The sequence below is a fragment of the Marmota flaviventris genome, chromosome 1 (assembly GCF_047511675.1).
Source record: "Marmota flaviventris isolate mMarFla1 chromosome 1, mMarFla1.hap1, whole genome shotgun sequence".
Classification (NCBI taxonomy): domain Eukaryota; kingdom Metazoa; phylum Chordata; class Mammalia; order Rodentia; family Sciuridae; genus Marmota; species Marmota flaviventris.
Window position 1 is genome coordinate 137,836,308 of NC_092498.1, and position 23,586 is coordinate 137,859,893.

A 23,586-nucleotide genomic window follows, 5' to 3' on the forward strand; every position below is an offset into this window, starting at 1 on the left:
CTCCAGGGTCCCCTTGCAGCTGGAAGGAAGCTGGCTTCTTCCTTCAGCTCCTGAAATTGAGGGTTTGGAATTTCAACCCCAACAAGTTAATACCATGTTTCTGTTCCCGTCACAGCCACAGAGCAGAGCTGAGGAGCAGCAGACGCTGGGTGGCTTCCCTTCTGTGAGCCACCCAAGAATGGATCAGATAAAGACCAAGCTGTTTGTTTCTGTTTTACTCTAGAACAAGGCGGGTGATGGCAGAGGCCAGGGCTGTCTGCCTCTCTGCTTCCAGAGGCACAGGGCTCCAGGGAGGATGTCTGCGGTAGTGTCCCCAAAATGCTTCCCTCGGGACCTGGACCTTCAAGGAGCTGTGAGCTTCCCTGACGTCTCTGAACTCCCACATTCTCCCAGGACCCAGAATGTGCTTCCAGACACCAGCCTGCCCCCCTCAAGGCAGAGGGTGGGGTTCCTGGGGCTGAGCAGACTCAACCTGCATTTGACTTTCAAAATCAAAATGTCCTTGTGACCCCATAAAGCTCAGTTCCCGCTGCTCTTCTTTGAGGCCCAGGCCTCCCCGTCTCCACATGGCCCCATCGGGAAGGCAGCCATGGTTTCAAGCCTGGCAGACACTCTTGGCTTCACTTCACAAGAAGAGGCTGAGGGTGATGGTCTCGAGCCCTGGGAGGCAGGGCCCCCTTTTGGCCTTGCTCAAGATCAGGCAGACTGTTTGCTGAACTCGCAGATGAATTTTTTTTCTGCCCCCAATGATTACCATCTAACTCGCTGTGTGTGTTTGTGTGTGTGCACGAGTGTGTGTGTGTGTGTGTGTATAAAAATTGCTATAGTGATCATTTTTAAATTGGAGCAGCTTGGCAGAGTTAGGTATGTCCCAAAGGTGCAGCTGGCCACTCACTAGCTCCTGATATCACCATTGCCCCTGTCACCCAGCAGCCACTCCCCTCTCCTGCCCCTCACCTGAGCACTACCAACTTGCTTTCTGTCTACCTGGATCTGCCTGTTCTGGATGCTTCCTATCAATGGCTTTGTACACCTCGTGGCCGGAGCGCTGGCTCTTTGACCTGGCCTTAAGGATGGTCCTTGTGTCATGAGTTAGAGCCTCATTCCCGCCCAGGGCTCAACTGCGGCCTGTAGTTCGGATAGAGGTTAGACCACATTTTGTTTATCCATTCACCTGCTGATGATGAGGATTATTTCCTCCCTGACAACATGGGATGGGCCCATGGCACCCCAGTGAGCCCGGGGCTCCTGGCACATGGTGGGCATCTGTGAAGGAGCAGTGGAATGGCAGAGGTGGGTCCCTCCCTGCAGGCCTGGTGACTTCCACAGGAGGCCCTTCCCCGCCTGGGGCCTCTGGGCCTTTGCCCCTCCTACCTGAAATCTGTGGGAGCTGAAGAGCTTCCTCAATATGCTCCTGAAGTCGCGGGTAGGCTTGGGTGCCGACCTGGGCGCAGCCTCGGCATCCCCCGCGCCACCCTCCTCGCCTGAGGCTGGCACGGCTGGCGGCTCCTCCTCCTCCTCCTCCTCCTCCTCGTTCTCCCATTTCTTGTAGTTGATGTTCCAGGTGTGGTAGTCGTCCCCGACCACGGTGAAATGCCTCAGGAACTTGCTCATCCTCTCGGCAGGAGTCCTGCGTGTGGCCCTGCGGGGGACGACCTGGAGGGCGGGACAAAGGCAGAGCTCAGGCAGGGCTGAGGGGAGCAGGCCCAGGTGGCCCGGGCCCTCAGAGCACCCTGAGCACAGCTACACGAGGTCTCAGTGGTTTCTGGTGCTTTTATTTTTAGAATCCAGGGGCTCAGTGTTGGTGAGGGTGAGGCAACAGGAAACCCCAGACCCCGCCAGACCTGTCCCTGCGGTCAGGCCGGCAGGAACCAGCGGAATCGGTACTACGGCCCAGTCACAAAATACCCACAGCAGCCCCAGGCCCGGAAGAGCCGCCCTGTAGTTCAGACCTCACGGGAGGTGAGCACAGGGTGTGGGGAGGAGAGGGCGACCAGTAAAACACCCAGAGTCTCACAGAGAAGTCGGGGTACACTCGCCCTCCATGCCACAGATTCGTCCTGGACAGGGACTTCATCCAGTGCTGTTTTAACTACACTGACAGTTGTTTAAAGAGGGAGAACTTCAAAGAAAAGCAGGTATTCCATCCCTTTACTTTACCCATCTTATCCTACCAGAGATCAACATTTTTACCAAGTGATATCACTCATAGGTATGAGTACAAGAATAGGTGATATGACAAGTAGAACAGGGAAAGAGAGTCCAAAGAGACCCATGTCCCTGTGGGAACTTGGAGGTGAGGTGTTAGCAATCCACACCAGTAGGAATAGATTAGAGAAGTTAGGACATCTGACTTCACCATTAGAGGAAAAAAAAAAAAAAATCCAGTCCCTACCTCATGCCACACACAGAATAAATTTCAGATGCCTTAACATTAACATGCATATGTTAAAACAAAACTTAAGGCATCAGGACAAATACAGGCAGGTATCTTCATGGCCTCAGGATAGGAAAAGATTGTATACATAACACACAAAATGTAAAATAGATGCATCCAAACCAAAAGCTTTCATATGACATGCATGTGTGTACACACAAACACACATCCCTGCAAAATTAAGACTTCCCACAGACCGAGAGTAAATATTTGCAATATACTTAACACTCGAAGATTTAGAGTTCAGAATATAGGAAGAAATCTTATAAATCAAAAAGAAGAGGACTGGGCAGTGATATTAACAGGCAGATCAGGTAAGAGAAAATGCAAATGGCCCAGCAAGGTTCAACCTCACTAGTACTTAGGAAAATGTGAAAGGAAGCAACAGTTACACATATTTTCACTCCTGAGATTAGCAAGCATCTTCAAAATCTCTAATATCCAGTGCTGGGGATGGTGTGAAGCAGCAGGGTCTCTTGAACCCTAAAGTTAGGAATGGACACCAGTAGCTTCATTTGGGGAAGCAACTGGCATTGTCTGGGCAAGTTAAGTTGTATCTTTAAAAAAATTTTTTTTCAAATATTTATTTAGTTGTAGATGAACACATAGTATCTTTATTTATTTTTATGTGGTGCTGAGGATCAAACTCAGTGCCTCACACATGCGAGGCAAGCGTTTTACCACTGAGCTACAGCCCCAGCCCCTTAAGTTGTATCTTAATCATCTAGTGATTCCATCCCTTCCCAGTGTCCAAAGAGAAACCTGTCCACACGTGCTCAAGTTGGTACCATGTTCAAGAACATTCACTGCAAATATCCATTGCCATAAATCTGGGCAGAAGAAAAATATCTCTTCATTATTCATGTGATGGAATGCTATACAGGAGTCAAAAAAAAAAAAAAAAAGAACTGAGCGTCCTCAACAGTAGATCCCTCCTTCCCTGGCTCTGGGTGCCACAATCTCCTAGTTCTCCTCATGTCAGTCTCTCTTGCAGGATCCTTGAAAGGAAGACCTTATATTTAAGTACTGGAATTCCCAGGGCCTGGGCTCTGCCCACCTCTCTTTTTGTTTTTAAGTCTCACTCAGCACCACGGCTTGAAAAACCATCTCTACCTGGATGATGCTTGAATTCCACCTCCAGTCCCATCTCCCACCTGAACTCCAGATTCACCAGCCATCGACAGGCAGAGTATCTTCCTTAGTTGCATGACAGCTTAACAGTTAGCATGTCTAAAGCGGAGTTAGTCATTCTTCACCCAAACTGTCCCCATTTTAGTTTATGACATTTCATTTGTCCACTTCCTTAGGCCAAAAATGCAGAGCATCGTTCTTGACTCTTCTCCCACCCAACAGGGTCCTGCTGGCTCTGCCTTTCAACTGTGTTCCAAATAGGACATCCCTGGCCCAAGCCAATTGTTCCCTGTAATCTGCTGCTTGTATTACTGCAGTGGCCTCCTGCAGCCTCCCAACATCCCTTCTCTATAGGAACCAGAGAGAACTTTCTAAGACCTAAATGAGATCATGTCCCACCTCTACCTAACGCCCTCAGGTGATCCTTCACAGCACTGGGTCCCCCTTCCTGGACATCTGCCTGGCTCACACCCTCCCCGAGGGCAGATGTGCTCAGACCTCACCTCTTCTGAGACCCGGTCACTCCCCAGTCCCACCCATCTCCATCCCCTGCTTCACTTCCCCTCCCTACACTCTGCTGTTGGATGTCGCTGTGCACTCATTATCCGCCTTCCCCACTAGACTCCAGGATCCACAGAGAGGGACTTTTTCCTTCTTGTGCAACTGCACACCCAGTGCCAAGGACAATGCTTTGCACTTAACACCCAGAAACACTCATCTGAGGGACAGAGGAATACAGGAACGTGGGTAGACCTTTAACCCTGGCCAGTGTGGAATGAAGATGTGGAATAATATGAAATTTTCAAGTGAAAATTTGGAATTCATGGAAAATATTATGACTACATATTGTTTTGGGAATGTGTAAAAATATGAGCATAATCATGTAAGAGAATGGGATTTCCACTTCTGGCCATGCTTAAGTAATTAGTAGTAGATTATCCCTCCTGCTAGAAACAAATATAAAACTAGATAAGACATGAAATTTAGCTGGGCACAGTGGGGCACACCTGTAATCCCAGAGACTTGGGAGGCTGAGGCAGGAGGACCAGAGTTTGAGGCCAGCTTCAGCAACTTAGTGAGGCCCTGTCTTAAAAAACAATAAGGGATGGGGATGTGGTTCTGTGGTAAAGCACCCCTGGGTTCAATCCCAGTACCAAAAAAATAAATAAAAATAAAAATAACCATTATCTCTGAGAGTAGAGAATCAAATGATTTGAGCCCTCCCATCATCCTGACTTTATATGTAGAGATACCTTCTGGACTGTGGAGGTAAAAATTGTATTTCAAGACTTAAGTCTCCCTCCTTCAGGGAGTACCAGAGGAAAGGAAGCTGGGCAGAGAAGGATCACCAAGGACTTCGGCTGAGTCCTAAACTTCACACATATGGAGCAGACTCCAGGAAGCAAGGAAAAAACCTTACTTTCAGGGGTGGAGGGAACTTCTGGGGAGTTGTGAACTTGAACAACTACCATATCCACAGGGCTGGATAGGGGGATGTATGAGTTTCCAATATCCAAAGTAGATTTTATTGAACACCTAAGCATTTGTAGAAATTCCAGAAAAGCAAGCCATAGAAATAGGCCAAATTTAAGCCTTTACAGTAAGAGCTACCTTAGACTCATCCCAACAAAACTTTAAACAAGCTTTGAAAAGATTAAGCTGATCCCCAACTAATTAGTGGAACAAAACTCAATACTCTGTCAGGGAAGACAACAGCATGCACTTGACAACAGAGAATACATATTGTCCAGCACACAACAAAAAAATTATTAGATAAAGAAGCAGAAAAACGTGGTCCATAATCAGTATAAAAATCAATTAATAAAAGACTCAAATGGATATAGATAATGGAACTGGCCAACAAAGACTACCATGACAAATATATTCAAAGATTTCAAGGAAAACATAAGTTTAATGAAGGAACAAAGAATCTCAATAAAGGAAACTATGAAAAAGATTCAAATGGTGACTGTGGAACTAAAAAATACATATATGAAATGAAGAATCAATAGATGGACTAACATCTGATAAGATACTACAGAAGAAAAGATCAGCAAACTTAAGGACAGGGTAATAGAAAATACTAAGTGGAAAGAAAAATGGCTAAAAGCAAAAAAAAAACCCACAAAAACTCAGGGACACTATCAAGTGATCTAACATGTCGGTGTCTGTTGTAATGAAAGGAGATGGTAGGGAGATTAAGGAAGAAAATTTTTGAATAAATCCTGGCTTTAAATGTCCAGATTAGATTTAAAATACACACACACACACACACACACACACATATATAAAAACATATAGATCCATGAAGCTCAATGAACTGCAAGCAGGAAAAACATACAAAAGAATGTACTAGAAGGAGACACCAAATTCATTATCGTGGTTCCTCAGGGAAGGGTAAAGGCTATAGCAGTCAAAATGTGAGAATCAAAAAGTACTCGAACTCTACCTGGAAAATATCCTTTCGAATTATCCAGAGATTTGATTAAAATATGACAAAACATTAACATCTTCCAACTCAGGGTGAAGACCACATAAGTCTTTACCAATATTTCATTCTTTTGTATTTTTAATATTTTTTTTTCAAAGTAAAATGAAAATCTCTCTCCAGCTTGGGTGCACACTCAAGGATTTTTCCATGATAAGTTTCACGAGCTTAGAGAGAAGACCTGGGCTGGTCCACCCAGTTTTTCACAAATGGGGGCATTTCAGAGATGGGGAGCAGGGCTTGCTCATGGCCAGCAAATCGGCAGCATCACACTTGAGAGAGACTGAAACGCAAGCTCTCTGGCCCCGGTCCACCATCCTGTCCTCTGATCTACGGGACCTTATAAGTTTCTAAGCTCTAACTTTGGTCAAAGAATGCCATTTCCTTCACAAACCTGTGAACCCTACATTTTCTAGTTAAGTGCCCTGGGGAAGCCCCGGCACTATAAAGACAGCGAGGCCATAGGTGAGGTGAGCAGGGGGGTGGTTGTTAAAAAAAACTCTGCACCCAGGAATCCAGTCTGGGCTCCAGGCTGCCTCCCTGCCCCATCCCCGACGTTCTTTAGGCACCTTGGGAACCTCAGACATGAGATTTCCCCCGATGCCGAGAGGCCTGAGGACAGCTGATGAGCCCCCCATAAACTCCTTGGGGCTCCTGCAGTCTCTCGCTTTCTGATTCTTTCCCCAGCCACGATCCTGGGGCCGTGTACAGCTCTCTCCTCACCTCCACAGTTTCCTTCCTCCTCTGCCACCACCCAGTCTGAGCTCTCACCTCCATTGCCCAGGAAGGCCACACAGCCTCCGACTGATCTGATTCCTCCAGGGCACTCTCCGCCCATCAGCCTGAGTGGGCTCTGTGAACCCTCACCCTTGACCTGCTTCTCCCTGTGGTAGCCTTTTACTCTTACAATGAGAGCGCAAGGCCTCATGTGACATGCGCAGCCCCAAGGGCTTGGCCTTTCTCCTTCCCCACAGCCTGCTCTCTGTGCTCAGACCACACTGGCCACCATCTGTCCCTCCAATGCTCCATGCTGCCCCAGACTGAGCCTTACACAGGCTGTTCACTCAACCTGGCCTGCTCTCCTCCCCACTCCGAGCTTGGCTCACTCTTACTCAGGCTTAACGCCTTGGCTGAAGTACCACTTCTTCCGAGAGGTCCTCCCTGACCTCTGAGATCTAAACAGATCCTCTCCCAGTTTGATAACCTCTCTGCACACTCTTGACTTTTTCTTGAGAGCCCTTATCATGGTTTCCAACAGGAAATTGTTTGGTGTGCCGTTGATGTATTTCTTCTCTCTTAGCATTTAAACTCCATGAAGGTGGGATCTGTGTCACCTGAGTCTCATGTGACATCTGACTCATGGCAGAAGCCTCTGCACACCTGTCAGCCAAGGACGCTGATACCCTGCCTCCCCTGCCAGGTCATAATTTCCCCCCAGAAACACACCACCCGGCAGACGAGGAGGGCTGCCTCAGCCACTTGTCAGCATGGTGGACGCTCAGGGTACTCTACAAAAACCACAATTATTTTTATTTCACAGGAAAGTTTTCTTTCTGAAACCTCGTGACCAGTAAAGAAGCAGCTTTTAGCAATTTGGGATGAAGATATTTGTGGCGCCCAGCAGAGCAGAAAATAATTCTGGTTTTAAGTCAAGACTGTCCTGGCAGAAGCAGAAAAGTTCCAGAAAAGGGCTAAGGCAGAGCTGACCACAGAGCTTCTGTGGGCCCCCGCAGCTTCACCACGCTGGCCCCTGGGCACCCATGGGAAGGGGTGGACCAAGACACAGGAGCCCTTCCCGGTGCCTGGCCGGGGCAGCCCCTAGCGTGCGGGCTCTGACTCTCCTAACAAGGAACGCCCTCCTCTCCACCTTTGCCAGTGTCTGCAGAGCCTGCTCACCCACCTGCTGCCGGGGTGCCCCGTGCCCCCAGATCTCTCAGGTACAGGAACTGCTAATGGAGTTCCTTTGTGCCTTAAGCTTGGTGGAGCTGTTTCTGTCACTTGCAACCCCAAGAACCTACACCATAGAGTCACTGACATGGACACCCCCCGGCTCCCTCTCCCCTGCATGAACCTGGGCTGTCCCTGTGACATCCCAACACTCCTGTCTCCAAGGCCACCCTCCTGTACTGAAGTCCAAGACTCTGGTTCCTACTGGTTTAACCGCAACCACCCACTTGTCCGTCTCTTCTCCTGATCTCTCTCCTGTCTCTGCCTCTCAGGCTCCTGTGCCATGTTCCTGTCCCCGCGCTGGTTGCTCTGGGCTGGGGGACGCTGCCCATTTGATGGTCTTGGCATGCCCGTGTTCTCAGTGTGGTTCACATGGAAATCAAAGCCTGCCGCCTGCTGTCTGAGGTCCTTTGTTTGCCATGACCCAAACTGAACTCATTTCTCCCCTAAATCTGCACACTGTCCCTCCAATGAAGAAGGAGTCCCTCGGCTCCTTCCTCACTAGAGCCTCCTTGGTTCCACTCTCCGGAGGCCACGTGCCTCCCTGCCTCCTCTCCAGCTCAGGCGCCCTCCCGGCAGCAGCCTCTTCCCTGGCAGGGCCAGAGGCCTCCTCCTGCGACCCAGTCAGGCTGCCCCCACTGCAAGACCCTCTCAGGATGAAGCGTGGGTTTTTTTTTCAAGCGTGGCCTCTTGCCAGGCGGGGCCTCCTCCCGGCCTCATCTTCCTGTCTTCTCTGTGGCTGCCACACCCCGGGGCTACTCCAGGCTCCTCGGGTTCTAGGTGCCCCTACTCCCTCTGCTCCTGGGACCCCACCAGCCTGCTCCGTAGTCGGCGCTGCCCTCTGCCAGCTCATCCTCGCATTTTGGGCAGAGGTCCTGCCTCCCTGGAGGCCTTCCAGCGATCCTTCCCCATCTACCTGCACCCAGGCCATCGCCTCTCTGACAGCTGGGCCGTGGTGCTGGGGGTGGGGTAGGGGGTGGGCAGGGACCCTTCTCTCTCCATCACTGGGAGGGCTCCATGGGTATTTAATCCATGGACTCTCAGCACGTGGCCATGACAGGAGCTGCCCCGCCCAGCGTGTTGGCTAGGGCACAGGACAGGTGCTGCTCCAGGACAGCTACAGCCTGAGGGGAGAAAGCAAGAGCAAGACCCAGAAGGGGCCAGAGCAAGGTCCCCAGTGCCCTGAAGCCACTGTCTGCAGGAGGGGAAAGTCCCTATTTCAGGGCCCTCCAACGACTACAGAGAAGGTACTTTTTAAGAAATTCAGTCACCTCGCGATTCCCAGGGCCTACAGCTTTTCGGTCCCCATCTCCCCGGCTCCGGCCCAGAACTATTCTTGGGAACCTGATGTGCCAACCAGCCACCACCTGCACCCCGGCTCCAGCAAGGGCAAGAGCGGCCAGAGCCCCTGCCACCAATGTTTATTCTATCTCATGCGCTGCTCCTGTCCCCTGGCTGTTCTGTTTCAACTCTAACAATGGGTGGAAACCAATGCCACCATTAGGGTCTCGTGGACGGAGGTGAGTCACCCCAAATCACACACTGCCAGAAACCAGGAGAGCCGTGCCTGCCCTGGGCTGTGACCTGGAGACCACGTTCTGGGACACAGGGCCCCAGGAGTCAGGAGCCAGAGAGTACAGATCCCCCAGCTCAGAGGGTGCGGCGGGTTAAACCGTGGTCCCCCAAACTCCTGTGCCCTCAGAATGTGACCTTATTTGGAATGTGGGACTTTACCTGTATAATTAAAGATCTTGATACACTCGTCCTGGAGTGAGGGAGGGGCCTATCTAAATCCAGTGACCAGTGTCCCTAGGAGGAGAGGCGAGGACGTGAACATGGAGGAGACGGGGGTGATGCCTCCACAAGCCAGTGACACCCAGGACTGTCGGCCCCACCCATGCTAGAGAGAGGCCTGGGACAGATCCTCCCCCAGAGCCTATAGGAGATCCTGCCGACACGATTCTGAACTTCTGGCCTCCAGAACCAAATCAGAGGGAATTCCTGTTGTGCTCGGTCCTGAGCCTGTGCCACGCGGGGACAGCTATCGTAGGACACTAACACAGAGTCTGTCTATGGACCACATGCTCTGTCCTTTCATCCTCCCAGGCCACCTCCCACCTGGTCCCCAAGGAGGAATCAAGCTTCTCCAGAGGCCACCAAACCGCTGTGCAGATGCAGCGCATCTCTGCAGCTGGTACCGGCAGCAGGGGCTCCCTCTGTGCCCAGCTTGCAGGCCACCCCCCTGCTCTCACTCGACGCCTCTGATGACCAGTAGAAACAGGTAGAGTGACGGGAACAGCCTATGGGGGGAAAACAGGCGCGGAGAGGAGAGAAGCTGGCCTCAAGTCCCACTGTGTCACACACCAGCAGCCGGCATAAGACAGGGCAGTGGGCACTCCTGGAGCCCCTGAGAGGCATGTTGACAGGTAGGCCCTTTGTAGAAGGGCCACCAGACATTTCCTCCCTCCTCCCTCCCCCTCCCCCTCCTCCTCCTCCTCCTCATCTTCCTCCTTGTCTTCCTTATCTTCCTCCTTCTGCTCCTCCTCTTCCGTCTTCTCCTCTTCTTCTAGGACACACGGTCTTGCAATCTGGCCCAGTCTGGCTCCAAACTCCTGGGCTCAAGTGATCCTCCTGCCTCAGCCTCCCAAGCACCAGGGAATATAGTCAATTGGAAAAAAAAAAAGAAAAAAGAAAATTTCCCTTTTGCCCTGCCAGGTATGGGAGTGTAGGAAGGAACTGGTCTCAGACAGGTTTCTACCAAAACTCAACCTAACAACAGACACACGTTCATATGGACACTCCCCACAGCCCCCTAACTCAGCCCCAAACTGGAAACAACCCAAAATTCTGTTGCTAAATACACCACGGTAGACCCGTGCTGCAGAGCAGCGTGTGCAGCCATGCAGAAGGTGGCAAGTGACAGAGCCATGCTGAAAGTCCCCGATCTGCGCTCGCAGGGAGAACTGACAAAAATCAACCTCCCAAACCACATGGTTTCTCCCGGGAGTGGAGGAGAGTGGGGCTGGCATGCAGGGTGAAGAGGAACTTTCCATATTTTTTCCTGTAAGTTTTAACCATAAGAATTGTCATTTGGAGAGGAAGATCCAGCCTTTAAAGAATCAAATAGTGAGCTGGACGAGGTGGGGCACACCTGTAACCCCAGCAACTCAGGAGGCTGGGTCACAAGTTCAAGGCCAGCTCAGCAACTTAGCAAGGCCATAAGTAACTTAGTGAGACCTGTCTCAAAATAAAAAATAAAAAGGGCTGAGGATGAAGCTCAGTGGTTTAAAAAAAGAAAGAAAAAAATTAAGTGGTAAATGAGTATTCAGTGGGGGCAGGGAGAGAATGAATCCCTGAATAAGGAAAACCAAAATAACTAAAGATATAATTCAAAAAAACTTTCTGGAAATAAATGAGGACTTTTTTTTTAAATGCCATTTTTGTAGGTTAAAACTGGTGTAAATTGTGAATTTCATAAAGTTCAACCTAATATATGTTTATATATAGGCATGTGCATTGATTTAGTTTCTTATGCTGAGAACTTGTTTGTGTAGAGTTGTTTAAAACAAAAAATGATAAGTAAATGATAAATCCAGCATATAAACTCTAGTCTACTGGCTTTATTTCAAGACACTCTGCTGAGGGAAAATGTGGCAGAAAAGGATTTAGAAAAAAAAAAGCAATAAGAATGATGGTCACTGTAAGAGGAGGAATCAAGGTCCCGAGCTGTGGTCTTCTGTCCTTAGCAGATGGGGACACTGAGGTCCTGCAACGTGGCCACCCAGGCCATGGGAATTGCCTCTGGTTCTGCCGCCTCCTGGTCCCCTCCCAGGCAGTCTAGGGAACTGCCCCACAGAGCCTGTCACTGTGGCCCTGATCTGCATATCAGCAATAATTGACCCTTGGTCTGCCCTGCCTCTGCCACCTCTTCGCAGGGCCTTTGCACATGCAGGTTCTGCTGTCTGGAATATGTAACCTGCTTTGCCTTGTCATCTCGCTTCCTTTCCCTCTTTCAGGTCCCTCTCAAGCATTCCAGCTCATGGGACTGGCCCAGGGCTCCCCAACTGCAGGTTCACATCCACCTATTTGTGTGACTGAGTCTGTCACCCCTGTCCCTGACTGAGCACTGCCCAGCCAGGTGGGCTCCTGCCTTGGGGATACACACGGGATGGAGGGATGAAACCCTGGGCAGATCTTTCACACGGGGAGGCAGGGCAACTTCAAGGGCAGTTCACCTGCCCCCTGGGAGGCTCTGTTCTGAGGAATGCCTATTTTTAAGATCAGGGAAGTCTTTAAATAAGCGTAGAAGGTTTTCCTTTTCTGGGGCGGGGAGGAAGTGTGTCCGAGGTTCATAAAACAACGCCTGTGAGGTGGGAGGGGGCCCTACAGCTGGGAGCACACCTGGTAGCCCAGGTCCCCAGCCTGTGTTTCCTTCCCGAGCTGACAGGCCTGGCTGCAAATCTGGCACAAAGATTGTAAGGCCGCGGGGAGACCATAGCTACAGGAGTGGACGGCACAGGTCACTGGAACCCTCTCCAGAGCACCTACGGTGGTAGGAGCTCTGTGCAGAGTGCTTTATAGCATGGGGCAGGAACCCTGTGGGGGGAGGGGGTCCCAAATCATCTCCATTTACAGATGAGCAAACTGGGAACAGAGAGGTAAGCAACTTGCTCCAGGTCACACAGCCAATGAGAAGCAGAGCTAGGACACCAACCCAGGCTGCCCAGCATATGCCTTCCTCTTGGGTGACCCTTGTGAACACTGCCAGCTCCCAGCTGGTGAAGTCCCATGTTGGGTGGGGAGCTTGGGACAGTCCTCTTCAGTAAGACATTAGACTTCATATCCTGCCTCCTGGCACGCACTGACTCGCACAGTCTGCAGCCAACTCTGCAGTTACTGCGTGTGGGACACCCAGACTTCCCACTTTACCTTGTTCTATACCCTAAGACAGCCCACTAAATGGATTTCAAGACCAGCAATGAGTTTGACGGTCACTGGTCTGAGGGGAGAGGCCCTGCCTATTTCCCTGGAGGAAGGAGAAGATGACAGAGAATTGAGAGAGTCCCAAGGTCCAAAGTCTGAAGCAACAGCCATAAGGGCATACGTTGTGCTGCTGGCTTCATAAACGCAGAGGAAAAACATTTTCCAGAAATTAAGAGTTGTGCTGGGCTCTGTGGTGCAGGCCTGGAATCCCAGCAACTCAGGAGGCTGAGGCAGGAGGATTGCAAGTTTGAGGCCAGCCTCAGCAACTTAGCAAGACCCTGTCTAAAAATTAAAAAAAAAAAAATACACTAAGGTGGCGCTGGGAGTGTAGCTCAGTAGTATAGTGCCCCAGGGTTCAACCTCCAGTACCTAAAGAAATAGATAAGAGTTGTCACCAGCATGGCTCAGTCCCCAGGGACAATGTCTTAGTGATGCTTCAGCCATGGAAATGACAGAGGCAGCAGTTCAGAGTCTCCTTCTCCACATTCCACAGAGGGGACCCTGCCCTGCCCAACCAGTGGCTCTTGGCCTTAGATGCACGTTAGAATCACCTAGAAACTTTAAAAAGTCCTAATGAACCTCCAGATTCAGAGGTTCTGCTTTACTTGGCCTGGTGTGGTGATTGCTAATGTGCAGCCAAGGCAAACAACCTGCACCGGAAAGAGCCCACAGCTGCACCCTCAGCCTGCACCCAAAATGAGCTAAAGGGCTACAAGGGCGTCTCAGCAGCCGGGTGGCACACTCCTGGAATCCCAGTGACTTGGAGGCTAAGGGAGGAGGATCACAAGTTTGAGGTTAGCCTCAGCTCTGCCTCTCACTGGCTGTGTGATGTGGGTCAAGTCACTTGGCCTCTCTGTTCTCAGTTTGCTTCTCTGTAAGTAGAGACAACTTGGTGGACAGTCTCAAAAAATGCAAAGAGTTGGGGACAGAGCTCGGGGGCAGAGCACCCTAATTCTCAGGTTCCCCAGATGGGGCGGGCGGATGCCACTGCCTGCATTGCACTGAGGAGTCAGGCTGGCCGATGGGCCCCTTGTACTCACCATGGAGCCTGCGATGTCCACACCCTGCGTGCTGCAGCCAGCCGCCCCCGCCCCCAGTGCTGATGAATCCTCCACCACAGCTCTGCAAGCTATTGTCCCACTTTACAGAAGAGGAAAACTGGGGCTCAGAGAGGGAGGGAGAGGCAGAGAGGGACCCCACAAGAGGACAGTGTCCATGGCCACTGCAAATCAGGTCTGCCTGGGGCTGGAAACCCCACTGCTTTCTCCCACAAAATGGCTGTTTTCTTCTTAAAGACCAGGAGAACCAGTCAATGAAACAGCTCTAGGGGCAAAGCCACGAAGGCTCGGTTCTCAGAACACGAGGAGCCCGACCAGCTCGACCACGAACACAAGCCTGATCTTTGGCCAGGAAGAGGCGGGTTTGTCCCAGGTGGTCCTGACCCCTCTTCCCAGCTCCTGGACGTGCTGTCCAGGGCCAGCCTTGGTGTGGTGACCCCCAGGAGCTCCCCAAGGTGTGTCCCCTGTTGGTTCAGCCTCCCGTTGCCTTGCAGGGGCCATGCCCTGGTGACGGCCTGTGACAAGGTGCCCCCTCCCCTGCACCTGCCCAGCTTCAGTCAGACACCCGCCTCCTCGGGACCCCTGCCCGGCTTTACCTGGCGAACAGACTTTGCCCTACTCCACTCCGTCTAGTGGGGATGGGGCAAAAGCACGGCCACAAAAGGGAACAGCAACAATCCAGACCTCTGTCACCTCCCCACCTCTTCCACCACCTCCTCTCAGATTTGCATCTTTGACAATTATAATCAAGGACCGGAGACCAGGGACAGGCCTTTTCGATGGCCAAGAAAGTTCCTGAGGAGTCAGAGGGTCTTACTGAACCTGACGGCTTCTCATTTTTAGCACCTTTATCAGCAACGCCAAGACCATGTTTTCTCATAGCTCTGGGATCGGGATGTACCTTTGCCTGTTTTGCGTTTTCCCCGCGGTGCTGGGGGTCAAAGCCAGGCCTCGGCACTCCCCCGTGGCCTGCCGGGGACCCCGTTCTTCACAGCACATGCAATAACAGCGCAGGTACAGTCAGCGGCATCTGACACGCTAAGAACATAGCGCCACAAGTGACTTTTTCCTTTTGATGGATTGTTTCCTTTCCCTTAATGAGATGGACACACTTGAACGCCAACATCCTCACCAATCTTGATACACACTGTCACCTCTGCTCAGCACAGCTGCGGGGGCTGAGCAAGTCCCCAGCACAGGTGCCCCGGCGCTGGCCTCGCCGGGGTCAACCCAGCTGCCTGTACCTTTTTGGTTCACTTAACTTAAAGGAGAATTGCAAACAAAAGAAAAGTCACCGCCATTTCCACACCTTTCTTCGACACTTTGTTACCTGGAACTTGGGGACCACCTAACTCTCACAGCCACTTGGCCACCTGCCACGCACATGAGGACACACAGGTTGCTACCACTCTGTGTCCTGCTGACCCCCATGTGGCTTCTTGGGTCTGCCCCAGGCACCCCGCTGCCACCGTAGGCTCCTGTAGCTCGCCCCTCCACAGCCGGCCCCCAGGCCCTTGGGGGGAACTCCGGAAGGGGAAGCCGACACTTCCTTCCCCCCTTGCAACTTTTGCCACTGATATACCCCAAACCCAACCAACCCACACCCCAATGTCAAGTCCTGCATGGGATGGCCAACAGGAGGCCAAGCTTTGCTGTGAAGTCAGGCTGGGTTGAAACCCGATTTGCCACTTCCCAGCTGTGTGATTCTGAGCAAGTGGCTTTAGGTCTCTGTGCCCAAATATCCTGACCTGTAAGACAGGATGCTAAAGAAAAGTCCCAACAGACTCAGCATCTCCCTGGTGTCTGCAGACCCCGATTCCTTGATCCTCCTGACAGCCCTTGGGGCTGAGGTGGGAACTAATCTTTCTGTCATTTTCCAGAGGAGGACACTGAGGCATAAGGAGGTGAAGGGCCGGGCTTTGTGACTCAGGGTTGTTAAAACAGGAATTTACCTTTACATCACTGGAGGCCATCTTCTTGCGGTCTCTGGATCTGGAAAACAAGAACATATTTGTTTGGATCTGTCAGTCTGCTGCTGTGGCCCCAGCAAGCACCTGGCAATCTCTCCTTACAGATTAGGTCTATGTTAACTTAGTGTCAACAGAGTTTGAAAATAGCATAAAGCTCACAATGTATGTAGAAGGACATGTACCCTGGATACACACCCCAAAAGAACTGAAAACAAGTACTCCAACAAACACCTGTTGGAGTACTTGGTCCACATTTTGGAGATGGTGAACAATATGTAGTAGAAGTATTCACCATCTCTGAAAGGTGGAAACAACCCATATGTCCATTGATGGGTATGGATAAACAGAATGTGGTATATCCATGCCATGGAGTATTATGCAGCCACAAACAGAAATGAAGCACTGACCCCTGCAAAGACACAGATGAACCTTGAAAACTCTATGCTAAGAAAAGGTGGCTGGACACAATATGCACATACCATGTGATCCCCACTTGTATGAAACAGCCAGAATAGGCAGAACCATGGAGACATGAAGGAGACTGGTGGATGCTGGGGACCAGGGGAAGGGAAGAGCAGGGAGTGGCTGCTTAAAGGGTTTCCTCTTAGGGTGATGACTGCTCTGGAATTAGATCCACGGGATGGCTTGATGGCAGCACAATATTGCAAATGCACTCAATGCTACTGAATTAGGAGCTTCAACCTGGTCCATTTAATGCTATGGAAATTTCACTCCAATTCCAAAGACAGACAATGCCCTGCAGTGGGGGGCTCTGAAAAAGACTCACACGCCCACCAGGGATGTGGGTGGTTGGCTGCTGTGCACCTGAGCAGTGGGAGGGTGCATAGTCTGCAAGTGTAGATGTAGAAAAGAGAAAGAAGATCCTGTCACAGCATGGCAGGGGCAGGATGGCCCCATCTACATAGGAAAAATATGCACGTGCTTTAAAAGGTTTTTTTTTTTTAAGTCTATAAGGGAAGCAGTGAGAGTGTTCACAGTGGTCATCTTTGGGAGCAGAGGGAGTAACCTGGACTTGGGCTTGAGTGACTGTCCTCCTCTTTGCTTCTGCAAAGTCTGAACTATAAGAATTCTGAGATGGGGGATTATCCAGTGGACCCACTGAACTCAGGGGGGTCTTTGTAAGTGGAGGTAGATGTGAAGCAGAGGACACAGAGATCGGGAGGTGCCTAAGCTGCTGGCTTTGAAGATGAAGGGCCCGCTGCAGGCACCTCTAGAAGTTGGTAGGATGGGCCACCAGAGTCCCCCGCCCCCAGTCTGAGGAAGCAGGGCAGCCCCGGCAGCACCCCCTTCAGGCTCACAGAGACTGAGCATAGACTCCTGACCCACAGATATGTACAGGAACAAATGTGGGTTGTGTCAAGCCACCAAGTCTGTGGTATTTGATCAATGGCAAAAGGAGACTAGCACAGCACCTCAGGGCTGGTCCCACGCCAGCACGCTGAGGGTCAAGGGCACTCCTTGTAATGGCCACATAGGAGTCCCCTGTAGAGACGTGTGTGGGCGCCACTAGTGATGGACAGTTAGGTTCCCCAGTCTTTTCTTGCCTCAATGTGCCAATGAGTAATTCTACACGCTTTGTGTTATTTTTATAATTAAAAGAGTAAAATATTAGCATTTGGGGAAAAAATTCACATAAAAAAAATAAAATAAAGCAAACCCCGGCTTTCTCTCCTCTCCCACAGTCTGGGTGCACACAGGACTGTGGAGAACTTCTTTTGGGTTGGCTAACAGAGCAGCGTCTGCAGCCGGTGAGTTTAGTTCAGTGCAGCCCTGGCCCAGCACCCCGGGGCCTCCCTCGCCCCTTCTGCATGAGATGGGCTCCAGCAGCTCCTTTACACAGATGAAGGTGAAGGGAAGGACCAAGGTGCTCTGGAGGGTCCCTTCCTCACAAGACAGGAAGCAGAGCTGGCACCCACGAACACCCAGCTTCACCCATTCAAGCAGCAGAAAATGTAGAACTCCCAGGCTCTCCCCCATTAAACTAGTCAAGACAAATAAAAGTGATAAAGCATGATGCTCACAGGCCTGTGGGGAAACTTATGCACACTTGTGGGGATCACTGCTCTAATGGGCATCTGGCAACAAGGGTCTGCTGCCTTCAAGATGATCAGACCCCTGACCTGAACACTTCATTTTGGAAATTATATGTCAAAGAAGTCATCTGACAGCAATGACAATATTTACACAAATGTACAACAATGTTTACAGCTAAACTGGATATTCTGGGTACAATCTAGAACAGCCCCCCTTAGGGAAAAGCTGAGGAAGGCAGAGGGCTACTGGGAGGAGTGACAATATTGAGGTCTATGCAGACAGGCAGAAATAACTCTGGTGAGCAACAAGAAGGGAGAAATGGAGGCCTCTGGTGCTTTACATTCTGCTGGCGATTGTACAAAATTATCTGAACCTTTACCAGATGCCAAGAACTGTGCTGCGTGAAGAGGCAAGAAAAAGAGGTCAGGTCAAGGGTACGCTGATGTTTCAGCCCCAGGAGACAAAAAAAAAAAAAAAAAAAAAAAAAAAACCCAAGGAAAGAAATACATAAGCGAGATCAAACCCCCCCCCGCCCCCCCGCCGCCACCACCCTCGGCTGCGTGCTGGGAAGGAAAAAACCTGGTCACGCACTAGAAAGCAGCCAGCAGCCAGCGTGCGAGGGAGGCTCCTGCAAGTGGAGTGGTCAGACTCCTGAGGAAGTGACATCTATAGTTTCCTGAACGTCAAGGGGACCAGTCATTCGAGATTTCAGGGAAAGGCGTTCCTGGGGAAAGGAGAGCCTTTGCTCTCACCCCTTGAGAGAGCAAGAAGCTTGGGAGAATGGGGAGACTCCTGATGGAGGACAGCGGCAGGAGATGAGTCAAGAGTGAAGCAGGAGGATTGCAAGTTCAAAGCCAGCCTCAGCAACTCAGCGACACCCTGTCTCAAAGTTAAATATAAAAAGGGCTGGGGATGTGGCTCAGTGGTTAAGCAGCCCTGGGTTCATCCCCAGTACCTCCCCCCCCCAAAAAAAAAAAGAAAGAAAGAAAGAAAAAGAATAATCACTTGGGGCCCAAGTATGGAAGGTGGATGAGGGTTTGGGGTCAAGAGTGCTGCAGGGAGGCCAAGGGGAGGCCCTCAGTGACGGTGACAATGGCCTGAACTTGGGGATCAAAGTGAGAACACAGAGGCCAGACTTGGATATGCTTAGGGGGAGATGGTGTGGGGTGGGGAATGGAGAACCAAGGCACCAAGGCGAGCTAGGCTGTGGCAAGAGCTCTCTGGGCTTCCTCCTTGCTAGACAGCAATGTGGTGGGGGAGGGCTGGAGGCCGCAGAGGAGACTGGAATTATGCAAGCCTTAGCTCAAAGCTTGTCAAAACCCTGTCCTCACCAGCTTTCCCCCAGGGGACTCGCAGGGGAGAAGTTGCTGGCTCTGATCTTGGTTTGACTCAAGTTCCTAGTAGGGGGACCTCCGGAAATACTGCAGATCTAAAGCCCCACCAGCCTGAGGTTTGAGGGGCCCAGGAGGAGGAGCGCTTCCAGAGGTGTGGGATGGGAGGGAGGGGACACAGCTTGGTAGGAAGCCGAGCTAAGTCTTTACACCAGGCATCTCACTTAATCTCCTCGGCATCCTGTGAGGTAGGTGCCAGGCTGAACCCCAGGGGGCAGATAAGGAAACTTGAGACACAAAGCGACAAAGTCACATGGCTAAGCCTGCAAGATCCCCTGCCCCGGCCTGGCAGAGGAACCTCCAGCATTTCTGGAGGGGGCTGGCTGAGAGGAAAACCCCCCCTCTCTCCTGGAGGTCACCCCAACCCTAGCCCACCATTATTGTTCCTTAGCTCCCCTGACCCAAGAGTGGGTGTTCCAAGGAATTTCCAGTTGAAGGACCTGCTGCCCTAGGCCTTCCTTCTGCAGGGACGGGTTGGGGGCTCACTTCGGGCTCCTCCTGGGGCACCCCGCCTGCCTTCCCTGTCCCTGTCCCCCTGGGCAGCAGGGGCTGGGGCAGGACAGAGGGATGGAAGGACGGGGCTCCACACAGACCTGGCTGTGAGTTCAGGCTCTGCCTCCTTCGGCTGCGACCCAAGGCACCGCGCGGCCTCTCCAAGTCCCGGCGTCTCCACCTGTGAGCGGGAGGGAGACCGCGATGGGCGCTGCGCCACCTGTTGCTGCCCTGGGTGATGAAGTGATGGCACCTGGCCGGGTCGCACGCGGTGAGAGAGGACGGTTCTTGGAACTGGACCCCAGGGGGACAAGGCCGCGGCGGGAGGGCTGCCCTGCAGCCTGGCACCTGGCAACGCGGGGTCCCGGGGTCCCTCCGCCCGCGGGGGCGCCGAGCACGGGCGCGGCTGGGGGCGGGTCCGGCGAAGTCCCCTCGGCGAGGGCGCCCCGGGGTGCGAGGGTCCCCGCTGCTCTGAGGGGTCGGGCTGGGGGAGAAGGGCGCGACCTCGGCCGGGCACTCACCGCGCGTCGGCGGCCACCGCAGCGACTGGCAGCCCCGCGTCGCCGCCGCCGCCCCTTCCTCCAGGCCCGCCCCGCCCCGACGCCGGGCTCTGGCCGGGTCCCAGCGCGCGTCCCCGTGCCCGCCCCGCCCCCGTCCTGCGGACGGACTAAGTCCCGCCCGGCGGCTCGTCGCTAATCACGGGAATCCGCTGCCCGGGAAGGGGCGGGGGAGGGACGCACTTCCTTCCTCCGCGGAGGGTCGAGGCCTGGCCCCCCGCAGCCTCCCCGCCACCCCTGCCTCCCGACTCCCTAGGGTGGCCCCGTCCGCTGTCCCCAGCACAGTCTGTCAGGCAGGGGGTGGAGGGTGGCAGAGTGTCCTAAGGGGGTGGCCAACCTGGAAACCCTGGGGGCTCCCCTGATGGGACTGAGGCTGGAGGAGGGGAGGGGCGCCCTGCTCCCAGGCCTGGGTGGTCCAAGGAGCCCGCCTGGCTATTTGGGGCCCTCCCAGCGGCTGTGCCTCGGGTTTGTCCTGTTAGCGTGTCTTCAACAGGCCACTGGCCCCAGGCGCAGAGGCCATCTGCTCACCTCTGCCTGCTCTGGTTTACTTGCGGGGTGCCGCGCAGCCCCTGGGGCTGGTATGAGTTTCCTGTTGCTGCTGTAACATGTCGCCACAGGTCCAGCGCCTAAAACACCAGAATGTGTTCTCTTAGAGTCACGAGGCTCGAACTGTGAAGTGGCTCTTTACACGGCTAAAACCAACTTGCTGGCAGGCCGTGTCCCCTCTGGAGGCTCTGGGGACAGCCGGCTCCTTGCCTTGGTCTGCTCAGAGGTGCTTGTGTTCCTTGTCTCCTGGCCACTCAGCCCCACCTCTGCTTCTACCTCAGCGTCCCTTCTCCCCCTCATAAGGACCCTGTGATTACTGTAGGGAGAGAGAGAACCACCACTTCCTCCTTGGTTCTTTGTGGGCTTTTGGGCTAGATCTGGGAAACTAATTAATACAAGAACTGGGTGACAAGAGAAAAACATGAGAGTCATGTTAGTTTTACACATTCGTGGTGATCTTCCCAAGAGGGTGAAATGTGAAGAAAGAAATGACTAAAGTATGATGCTGTCACAAAGAAGGAGTGACAGAGAGATCAGGTGAGTCTCTGGACTAGGTATGAAACTCTAGGGAGGTCACTCAGGGATATGGGGAGGAGAGGAGATGTGGAAGCTTCTGGAAGATAGGGGTTACTTCAGAGAGCTTATTTATTCAGGTCAGTTGTAGCTCTAATGACCAGACTCTGGGGACCAAGTCTCTTTTCCAGCTTTGGCATGTGAAGGACATCCTTCCTAGAAGAATCTCATGATGTGCTGCTGCATGTAGGGAAACACAGGCCAAATGGCCCTTTTTCAAATCACAGATTTTTCAAGTGACCTGACTTTGAACTACCAACATTCCCTTTTCCGTATTTGAGATGGTACCTCTTTAGCACCTTCCTTTCACTGGCCCCACCGCCACAATTCAGGATCTTCTCCTATCTCAAGATTCTCAGCTTATTCACAAGGGCAAGGTCCCCTCAATCATGGAAGGCAACATGCTCACAGGTCCTGGGGATTAGGACCTGGGTATTTTGTAGGGCTTTGTCCACCTCCCTAGCGATGTTTCCAGGGGCTTTACTGCCTCTGCTCTCCCCAGTGCCGCTGGGCAGCAGGCTTTCCTAAAACCATTTTCCTGGTGACTTCTCATGCTTTGTTATTCTAACATCCCCATTCCAGTCCCCATGCCATGGTCTGGTCCATTTTAAACTTCTTATATTTTATCAAAAACTCTGCCCTTCCCCCCAGGGCCCGTGGACAGAGTGGACAGGATGTGGGGAATATTCTGCCCCAACTTCTCTGCAGTGGGGAAGGGAAGAGGGAGAGGGAGGAGCCATCCCTCCTCCAAGTGGAAGTGCCGGCCTCTTGGGTCCTGCTGGTAATTATAAGCTTAGCACAAGTAGGTGGTGGCCTCAACAGGCCAAGCTCTGGCCCTGGCCCCACCCTCTGGCCGACCCCCTGCCCATGGAAGCCTCATTTTGTATCCTTCCCATGCCCACATCTGTACCACACTGTGGTGCTCCTGATGAGGCCTTCAGCTCCCAAACTTAACTATGCCCTGGGGCCTCCAGTAGGCATCTATTTCCATATTTTTTTGGGAAATAGGGTCCCATGGAGCAGTTCAGTATTTCTGAAGAATTTAGTCCTTAACATTGCTATTATCACTGATATCTCCCTGTCTTCTCAGGAGATAGGAAAAGATCTCAACTGTGTTATATCTTTCTCAGCACAGAATCTGGCACTTAGTAGTTGCTTTACATTCCCACTGCATAAATGAGTATTAAGCATCATAAGATAGATGTACAATTATTGCTACAATTCAACACTGTTCTGAAGATTCTAGCCAACACAAGAAGACAAGGAAGAAGTACAAAGATTGAAAAGAAACTCTCATTCACAATCACTAGACTTATCTCCAGAAAAATCTAAGAGACCTACATACTATTGTGCCTACTGTGCTGCCGCAGTCCGGCTGGCTGCAGCAAAATAACCGGGGGGTGACGAATAACTTGTGTACGTTGATACAGCAGGAGTAGGAGCCGTTTATTGCAGGACAGGAGCAGTATTTATACATTCCACACAGCTTATCTAATTAGCATAAACTAGATACATCAGTCAACCAATAAGGAATCTCCACAGTTAATGGCTTGTTTTTGTTACTTCTCAAACCACTCCCTCTGACATTTTGCCAGGCACCATCCAGACTTGTTTACGAACTCTAACATTCCCCTGGCAAAATTCCAGGTGTTACTTTGACTTGTTTACAGACTCCAACATTTCCCCCTTTTGTTTAATTTAAATAACGACCATAGTGGTTTTTACAGAAACACCATAAATAACCTGCTACAAACAGAAAGGGAGGATACAAAATGCCACAATACCAAGCCAATTGATGGCTCCATGCAAGAAGCCCTTGGAAAAATTATACCACCAATGACACTGTTAGCAAAGATACCGAGTTACAATTTGTTATAGATTACAGTTTGTTGTCTCAGTCCAGGTAAAGCAGTGTCTCAATAGATTAACTCACAGTCCAGGTAAATCACAGTCCAGGT

The 23,586-nt window shown here is 51.7% G+C and overlaps 1 protein-coding gene across 2 annotated transcripts in view; it reads right to left on the reverse strand.

The window, feature by feature from the left end:
• The window catches only part of Hvcn1 (hydrogen voltage gated channel 1), a 30,131-nt gene extending 9,614 nt beyond the window's left edge, over positions 1–20,517 (reverse strand). The window contains exons 1-4 of one of the 2 annotated variants that reach the window (XM_027949196.3): positions 20,474–20,517; positions 20,054–20,133; positions 15,997–16,036; positions 1,375–1,656 (exon numbers count right to left, since the gene is read on the reverse strand). In XM_027949196.3, the coding sequence (XP_027804997.1) occupies positions 1,375–1,656; positions 15,997–16,017 (303 nt within the window). In that variant the 5' untranslated portion in view covers positions 16,018–16,036; positions 20,054–20,133; positions 20,474–20,517. Of the gene's footprint in view, positions 1–1,374; positions 1,657–9,737; positions 10,433–15,996; positions 16,037–20,053; positions 20,134–20,473 lie in introns of those variants that run through there. The other variant, XM_027949197.3, reaches the window with a different exon arrangement.
• Positions 20,518–23,586: the final 3,069 nt, after the last annotated feature.